At 52.8% G+C, this 8,963-nt stretch overlaps 1 protein-coding gene across 1 annotated transcript in view; it reads left to right on the forward strand.

Annotated features, from left to right (window-relative positions):
• Nucleotides 1-8,155, forward strand: part of LOC137447108 (perilipin-3-like) — a 49,132-nt gene extending 40,977 nt beyond the window's left edge. Inside the window, exons 2-8 of the mRNA XM_068150377.1 lie at nucleotides 2,548-2,627; nucleotides 3,378-3,573; nucleotides 5,000-5,082; nucleotides 5,662-5,920; nucleotides 6,734-6,933; nucleotides 7,068-7,196; nucleotides 7,291-8,155. Of these exons, the coding sequence (XP_068006478.1) occupies nucleotides 2,553-2,627; nucleotides 3,378-3,573; nucleotides 5,000-5,082; nucleotides 5,662-5,920; nucleotides 6,734-6,933; nucleotides 7,068-7,196; nucleotides 7,291-7,746 (1,398 nt within the window). The 5' untranslated portion in view covers nucleotides 2,548-2,552 and the 3' untranslated portion in view covers nucleotides 7,747-8,155. The remainder of the gene's footprint in view (nucleotides 1-2,547; nucleotides 2,628-3,377; nucleotides 3,574-4,999; nucleotides 5,083-5,661; nucleotides 5,921-6,733; nucleotides 6,934-7,067; nucleotides 7,197-7,290) is intronic.
• Nucleotides 8,156-8,963: the final 808 nt, after the last annotated feature.

Raw genomic sequence — 8,963 nt, forward strand, 5'->3', positions numbered from 1 at the left:
AAAGTAACAGATAGCCCTCAAGGCAAACAGCACAAAGTGTTGTTTCCTCAGGGCAGTCTGGCACACGGGATCCTCTGACATGAGGTTTCCCTCTGCTTCAGGGCTTGTCTGGAGGACACTTTGTACTTGGAGGATGTTTTGCTCTTTTGCAGAGCAGAGCCAAGGGAGCATCCTGCAGGCTTGCCACTCTGCTTGCTCTCATGTACTCCATTATGGTGACAGTGAGCTCTGACAAGTGACAGCATGTCAGAACTTCCAGCTCTACTGGAGTAGCCTCCAGCATCATGCTTGCCAGCAGTTCCATGGCCATTACAACAGGCTTAGTTTGCAGCTGCATAATCACCCAAACTCAGCCTGCAGGAGCTTCCTGCAGCCAGGGCCATTCAAAACTGCTTCCCCCCTTTTCTGTCACTTAGTTTACCATTAAATGTGCCTCAGAAACCACATTTAATGCCTTGGATGTCTCCAGGGATGAGGCCTCAACCACATCTCTGGGCCACCTCCTCCAGTATCTCACCACTCTCATTGTGAAGAAATTCATCCTGATGTCCAACCTATATCATAGAATCAATAAGGTTGGAAAAGACCTCAGAGATCATTGAGTCCAACCTGTCACCCAGCACCTCCTGACAACTAAACCACGGCTCCAAGGGCCACATCCAAGCCTTTCTTGAACACCTCCAAGGATGGTGACTCCACCACCTCCCTGGGCAGCACATCCCAATGGCCAACAACTCTCTGGGAAGAACTTTCTCCTCACCTCCAGCCTAAACTTCCCTGGCACAGCTTGAGACTGTGTCCTCTTGTTCTGGTGCTGGGTGCCTGGGAGAAGAGACCAACCCCTCCCTGGCTACAACCTCCCTTCAGGTAGCTGTAGACAGAATCTCCCCTGCTCCAGTTTCAAACCATTGCCCCTTGTCCTATCACTCCAAGCCTTTCCAAGCAGTCCCTCCCCAGCCCTCCTGTAGGTCCTCTTCAAATACTGACATCTAAGGTCTCCCTGGAGCCTTCCTTTCTCCAGGCTGAACAGTCCCAACTCTCTTAGCCTAGGAGAGGTGCTGCAGCCCTCTGATCATCTCCATGGCCTCCTCTGGACCCACACCATCATGTCCATGTCTCTATTGTGTTGGGGGGCAGCTGCTTCTGTCATTACACAAGCAGCACTGGCAGGTAAAAGCCACAGCAGGTGTGAAAGTCCTTCTCTGGACTTGTTTGATGGAGCAGGTGATCTCTAAGGCCCCTTCCAACCTAAGCCATTCTCTGGCTGCATTTGCTTTTGTTTTGTGGTGGCTGTTTCCCATCAGAAAGAGAATCATAGACTCATAGAATCAATCAACCAGGTTGGAAAAGACCTTGGAAATCACCAAGTCCAAGCTATGCCCTAATACCTAACACCTCCTGACAGCTGAACCATGGCTCCAAGTGCCACATCCAAGTCTCTTTTGAACACCTCCAGGGATGGGGGGGACTCCACCACCTCCCTGGGCAGCACATTCCAATGGACAATTCCTCTTGCTGGGAAGAACTTTCTCCTCACCTCCAGCCTCACCTCGAGCAACAAAACCAGTGGCTGATTTCCAGAGGGTGGTGATCCTCAGATCACAGAGGTTGCATGGTCCAGGTCAGCAATGCCTCTGGCATTGTGGAGGAGCAGCAGCCTCCAAAGAGAGCTTCCCTACACAGGACAAGGTGTGCCTGCTTAACTGCAGCTTAATTAATGAGCTACAGCAGGGCCCATCTCTGCCCCATTCCACCTCTAATTGGTCAGAGCAGGGGCTGGCTCCTTTCTGCTGCCTCCCAGAGCTGTCAGTCACTGAGGGTCCTTCCTTATCCCCACCCCCCCTTTCCTATCCCAGCCAGTATAAAAAGGCAGGGCAGGGGTGGGGGAAGCATGGTGTGGTGTCTGGTTCTTCTGTGCTGGCTCTTCACCTTCAGTAGGGCCCAAAGGTGCTGCTCTCAGATTTTGGGGGGGGGATATTTTTAGTTGCTAAGGCTATAATTGCTCTATGAACTCCCAGTTTCTGTGTTGATAGTTCTTACTTGGCTTAACTATGGAATGAGCTTTAATTAAGAGAAGGTTGCTTGTGGTCCTGTTTGAGAAGGGGAGCTGTAGACTGTGCTGGTTTTGAGTTGGTTTTGGCTGGGGTGCAGAAGGCAGCAGAGCAACTCCTTGAGCTGCCCTTTTCAACCCCTGTTTCTCTTGTTGCCACATCTCTAATGCAAGGCACCCTCAAAGCCTAGGTGGGGCAGAAAGAGGCACCCAGTGCCTCTTCTGAGTGTGTTGATGAGCTCTCCTGGGTGAGGGAAGGCTTTGTTCTCATTGCTCTGACTGAACCATGTGGGACATACCTGTTAGCTTTGTAAGTAGCACAGATCCCTTCTGTTCTGGGGAGAGGCCCATCCTGGCTGACTTCCCTTCATGGGTAGTAAAGGAACTTCTCCCTTCAGTGAGGTCCGAGGGAAGGGTCCCCTTGGAAGGGGAATCCCTCAGGAGGCTCCCCAGCTGCTTTCTCTTTTCCTAAAGCCATGCTGCTTCTTGCATTGCAGCTGCAATGGCCTCTGCTATGCCTGACAAAGAGGAAGCTGCCAAGGGCTCCCTGGAGATGAAGGAAGAGGAGCAGCAGCAGGTAGGTGCTCTCTGTGAGATGGAGGAAGTGGTAGGTCCTGCAGGCAGGTATGAGGAGGGGGTCCTGCTATGGCTGGAGAGACCAAAGCCTCCCCAAAGGGAGGAGCGCTTCCTCTGCTTAGGCTGTGCCCTCCAGCTTCTCTGGAAGCATGGGTGACAACAGACAGAAGAGCAGGCTTGAAGATCCTGCAAGTAACCTCCTAGGCTGCGGAAAAGAGCCTGGATGTTAGCTGGGAAAGATGTTTCTCGAGCTCTCTAGCCAGGGCTTCTGACTTGTTGAAGGCAGTGCTTCGATGGTGAGGCTCCCATGCTTCAGCAGCCCTGAAACCTGCTGCTTTTGCTGTGTTCTCATGACCAGCAAGCATGCTCCTTGCATGGAGCATAGCCTGACAGCTCTAAACCACCTAGCCCCTCTGTGATGAAGCTCTCCCTGGGATCTCTACCAGATGAAGCAGATCTGGGAAGGGCTATAGAAGGATGACACAAACTCAGCTGTCCCTTGGGTAGCGTTGTGCCAGAGGAAGACCTTTCTAGAAAGGACCAGCCATGAATGTCAGTGCTCCACAGGCTGTCCCACAGCTGAATTGTAGGTTTGTAAAGCATGTGTCCAAACAAGGTGAGCCTTGCTGCCTCGGCCAGGCTGGGTGACTTCAAGAGCTTTAGATGCAAGACTTCATAGGAAGCTTAGGTTCATGTCTGCAGGCTTCATGGTGGTTTTTGTTTGTTTTGTCCCCCCCCCCCCTCTTTCCAGGATGCAGTAAATGAGGTGACTAGTCCACCCCTGATCAGCTCTGCCTGTGATGAGGTTTCTACAGCTCATGCCTCCCCCAAGGAGAGCCACCCCTCCATCAAGTCCGTGTGTGATGCAGCAGAGGAAGGAGTGAAGAGTGGGACCGAAGCCACAGCCAGCTGTGTGCAACCACTTCTGGCCACGCTGGAGCCTCCTGGTAATCCCCTGGGGAGTCACAGAGTGGTAGGGGCTGGGTGTGAGCTCCAAAGCTTCTCCAGGCCAGCCCTCTGCCAGAGCAGGGTCACCTAGAGCAGGTCACACAGGAGCACATCCAGGCAGGCTCTGAATATCTCCACAGAGGCAGAATCCACAACCCCCCTGGGCAGCCTGCTCCAGGGCTCTGTCAGCCTCACAGGGAGATAAGGTTTTCCTTGTGTTTGCATGGCACTTCCTCTGCCTCAGCTTCCACCACTGCCCCTTGTGCTGGCATTGGGCATCCCCCAGCAGAGCCTGGCTCCAGCCTCTGTGCACTCACCCTGCACATCTTGATCCCCAGCAATGAGGTCACCCTCAGGCTCCTCCTCCCCAAGCTCCAGAGCCCTCAGCTCCCTCAGGCTCTCCTCCTGAGGAAGATGTTCCACTGCCTTCAGCATCTTTGTGGCTCTGTGCTGGACTCTCTCAAGCAGTTCCCTGAGGTCCTTCCTGAGCTCAGGATCCCAGAACTGGACACAATGTTCCAGGCATGGCCTCAGCAGGACAGAGCAGAGGGGCAGGAGAACCTCTCTTGACTTACTGACCACAGCCCTTCTAATCCACCCCAGGATGCCATTGGCCTTGGCCACAGGAGCACATTGCTGGCTCATGGTCAACCTCCCATCCTTTTCCCCTTCACTGCTCTCCAACAGGTCAGTCCCCAGCCTATACTGACCCATGAGGTGGTTCTACCTGGGGAAGGGCAGGTTTGCATCTGCCTGTGAGGGACTCTGTGTCCTTCCAGCTCTGGAAGGAGTCCTAGGATGTGGACATGTACTTCATCACCCTACTAAAAAGTCAACTCTTGGCTTACAAGTGAGGCTAAAAGCTGGGTCCTAGTGCATGTAATGTGATGGAAGACCAGGTCTTGATGGTGACTTCTCTAAAACTGTTGTTGTAAGGTCTGGAATGTTAGATACTTGTAGTCACATGTTCACCAGTGCATGATGGCTATGGGGAAAGGCCTTCTCCTGGAGAACTATGACATCCTAAGGTCAGCCATGGCCCTTACAAGTGACTACAGCCGAGAAGGAGCTTTGAAAGCCCTCAAGGCAGGGACTATTCCTAATGACAAATCTGCAAAGCATCCCTTCTGTGCCAGTGACCCTCACCCTGGATCCTTGGGGCATGGAGCCTTGGGCAGAGATGTGTGCTAAGCATTGATTTCTAGTGAAGAAAGCTGCAGGAAGGGATCCAATGAAGCTGGCTGTCTGTACAGGTGTTTGTACTGATCTGAGGAGACCAAGGTGAGCTGCTCTACACATTCACCTTGGCACACCTGGTCTGGTGATATGAAAGGAGGCTTCCATCTAGACTTCAGCAGAGCACCATGTTCAGTAAGGTGGAACTTGAGGTAGAGTTGCAGAAAGTTGTCTCCTTTCCCTTTCCAGTTGCTGCAGGCAGTGAGTATGCCTCCAAGGGCTTGGATGAACGAGGGGAGAAGCTCCCACTCCTGCAGAAGTCAGTGGAGCAGGTAAGACTCAAAGCCTGTGCTGGCCTTGGCTTCCAGAGGTGCTTGGTTCCACACAGAGCCACAGAAACATTCAGGCTGGAAAAGAGCCTCAGGATCACCTACTCTAACCACTGACCCTGCCCTACAGCCATGTCCCCAAGCACCACATCCAAACCACCTTGAAACACAGCCAGGCTTGGGGACTCCACCTCCCTGGGCAGCACATTCCAATCCCTGACCACTCTTGCTGGGAAGAAATGTTTCCTACTCTCCAGTCTAAACCTCCCCAATGGCAGCTTGTGGCCATTTGCTTTTGTTCCATCACTAATTACCTGTGAGAAGAGACCATCCCCAGCCTCTCCACAACCTCCTTTCAGGTAGCTGCAGACAGCAATGAGATCTCCCCTCAGCCTCCTCTGTTTCACACTAACCATCCCCAGCTCCTTCAGTTGCTCTTCACCAGATTTCTTCTCCAGGCCCTTCCCAGCTTCCCTGCCCTCTTTGTAAGGCACTGTGCCAGTTGTCCACTTGGTGTGGCTCAGAGTTGGAGTGTACTACATGTTCCTTTTCCTTAACTGACTCAAGTCTCCTCCTCCCCAGGTGATCTCTGACATGAAAGAGCAGATCTCATCCAGGGTGGCTGAAGCCAAGGATGCTATGAGCAGCAAAGTGACAGAGATAATAGATGTGACTAAGGAGACTCTTCAGAGCAGTGTGGAGGCTGCCAGATCTGCAGTGTCCAGCAACACTGTGGGAGTGGTGATGGACTCCAGAGAGGGGCAGGTGGCTGCAGCAGGAGCAGAAGCTGTGGTGGAGACAACAGAAGACAACTCTCTTCCTATTGAAAATGAGGAACTAGGTAACTAGCCCTGGATGTGGTTATTTGCAATGGGAACCACCAAACATTCTTCCCCATGAGGGTAGTGAGAGCCTGGCACAAGGTTGCCCAGGGAGGTGGTGGAAGCCTCATGCCTGGAGGTGTTTGCAGCCAGGCTGGATGTGGCTGTGAGCAACCTGCTGTGGTGTGAGGTGTCCCTGGCCATGGCAGGGGGTTGGAACTGCCTGAGCCTTGAGGTCCCTTCCAATCCTAACAATTCTATGATTCTATCCAAGCCACACTGCTGCTGACCATACTCTGAGCCCTAGAATCAATAAGGTTGGAAAAGACCTCAAAGATCTTCAAGTCCAACCTGTCACCCAAGACATTTTGGCTACTAAACCATGGCTTCAAGTGCCACATCCAAGCCTCTTTTGAACACCTCCAGGAATGGTGAATCCATCACCTCCCTGGGCAGCACATCCCAATGGCTAACAACTCTCTCTGTGAGGAACTTTCTCCTCACCTCCAGCCTAAACTTCCCCTGGCACAGCTTGACACTGTGTCCTCTTGTTCTGGTGCTGCTTGCCTGGCAGAAGAGACCAACCCCCACCTGGCTACAACCTCTCTTCAAGCTCTTATGGGGGACATACATCTCTGTGGCTGTCACTGGAAGTGGCCATACTGAAATCCTCCTTCTCTGAGCCTGTGGAACTAGGCATCCCTTGTGCCTCTGCTCTAGGCTGGGGTGATGGGAAGTGCTGTGCTGGAGGCTCCCTGTCTCCTGCTCCAAGCTACTTGTTTGCTCTGACAATCATCTGTGGTCAGCCACTTACAGGCACTGTCTTTCCTCAGCCAAGCTGGCAGCCTGTGAGGAGGGTGCAGGCATGATGCCTGTGGAGCAGCAGCAGGAGAGGAGGAGCTACTTTGTGCGCCTGGGCTCCCTCTCGGATGAAATTCGCTTGTTTGCCTACATGCACTCCACTGACAAAATGAAGCAGGCCTGGCAGGGCATGCAGGATACCCTTTCCCAGCTTCACTGCGTCATTGAGCTGGTAGGTAGAGCCCTGTCTCCTAGAAGGAGGGCACCAAAATCACTGAGGTGGTTTAAATGTCATTGCTGTGACAGAGCTGTGCTGCTCACCACTGGTAGGTCTTGTCTTGACTCTCTGGTCTTTCCCTGCCACAGATTGATGTGTTTAAGCAAGGATTTAATCAGAAGCTTGAGGAAGGGCAGGAGAAGCTTCATGAGATGTGGCTGGACTGGAGTAGGAAGTCTCCCAAAGAGACTGGAGATGAAAATGTAGCAGAGCCACAGGTAGCTCCCTGGGAAGGGAGGGGAAAAAGGGGGCTCTGGGTGTCCCCTGGCTTAAGTAACTCACTGCTGGTCTTCTCCTTGTGCCTCCTCCCAGGACGTGGAGTCTCTAGCACTGCTCATGGCACGCAGCATCACACAGCAACTGCGAATGACCTGCTGTAAAATAGTGTCTGCAGTCCGAGGCCTTCCCTCAAGCCTTCAGGACAAGGTGAAACAATCTCTGACAACCATAGAGGAGCTTCAGGCTTCTTTTTCACTGGCCAATTCCTTCCAGGACTTGTCCAGCAGTGTCTTGACCCAAAGCCAGGAGAAGATGGCTATGATCCAGGAGTATATGGAGGAGCTACTGGACTACCTGAAGAACAACATACCTCTGTCATGGGTGGTGGGACCCTTCTCCCCCAGGGAGGAGGAAGAGGAGACCTCAGAGGAAGAGGAAACCTCAGAGGAAGAGGAAACCTCACCAGAGACAACGGCATCGGAGGAGGATGAACCCTCCCAGGAGGAGGAAGAGGCAGACAGAGCAGAAGTAGGCCACCATGAAATGTAACCCACCCTCATGTAAAGGATAAGGGCCATGGGCACAAGCCTGCTTGGCATGGCCCTGGTGAGAGCTTGAGCTTAGCTTTTCATAGCTCCACTCATCAGCTGGGGGGGGAGCTGTTACTGGGGTCCTGGTGAATAAATCCTTAGGAGTGTCTAAGGAAGGTGATGGTGGCAACTCTTAAGTGCATGTCACAGCTTTCAGGAATGTTGGTTGAGCTCTGGGGCAAAAGAGCAGAGCTGAGGCTCTGCAATGCTTCCCTAGCAAGCTATGACACATACCCAGCACTGCTTAGACTCAATGCAATGGTTGCTGTTGGTCTTAAACCTTCAGCTAGTCACTGATGCAAAAAATTAGCTTCCTAAAAGCTGCTTGTAATAGGTCATAACTGCTTACAATAAAACTATTGCATGCAAAAACCCCTTAGTGCCTCCTAGTCTCTCTTGAAGAGCCACTGGAAGAGTCAACAGCTATGGCCTGGACCCCTCCAATCCACTCCCAGTGCAGGAGCTGGTGAGCAGTTGGTGGTACAGTATTGATTGCAGTTTGTAAGCACTGGTACCATCCTGGGATCTATGGGGTTGGAATTCCTCCTCACTTCCAAGCCTGGAGGTATGTATGTGTCCTCCTGGCACTTTCCCATGCTTGGGGAGCTGCCAGGATTCTGACTTTTTTGTGATTAGTCCTCCCAGGCCTAACTCTCCTCCTGTAGTATCATAGTATCAGTCAGGGTTGGAAGGGACCACAAGGATCAGCTAGTTCCAACCCCCCTGCCATGGGCAGGGACACCCCACACTAGATCAGCCTGGCCAGAGCCTCATCCAGCCTGGCCTTAAACACCTCCAGGGACAGGGCCCCAACCACCTCCCTGGACAACCCATTCCAGGGCTTCACCACTCTCATAGGGAAGAACCTCCTCCTCACCTCCAGCCTGAATCTCCCCACCTCCAGCTTCATTCCATTCCCCCTAGTCCTATCACTACCTGAGGTCCTGAGCAGTCTCTCCCCAGCCTTCCTGTAGCCCCCTGCAGATACTGGAAGGCCACAATGAGGTCACCTGGGAGCCTTCTCTTCTGCAGACTGAACAGCCCCAACTCCTTCAGTCTGTCCTCACAGGAGAGGTGCTCCAGCCCTCTGATCATCCTCCTGGCCCTTCTCTGGACACCTTCCAGCACCTCCAGATCCCTCTTGCAATAGGGGCTCCAGAACTGGAGGCAGTACTC

The sequence above is a fragment of the Melanerpes formicivorus genome, unplaced genomic scaffold (assembly GCF_026170545.1).
Source record: "Melanerpes formicivorus ecotype bairdi unplaced genomic scaffold, bMelFor1.0.p_v2 SCAF_19, whole genome shotgun sequence".
In the NCBI taxonomy this organism is placed as follows: Eukaryota; Metazoa; Chordata; class Aves; order Piciformes; family Picidae; genus Melanerpes; species Melanerpes formicivorus.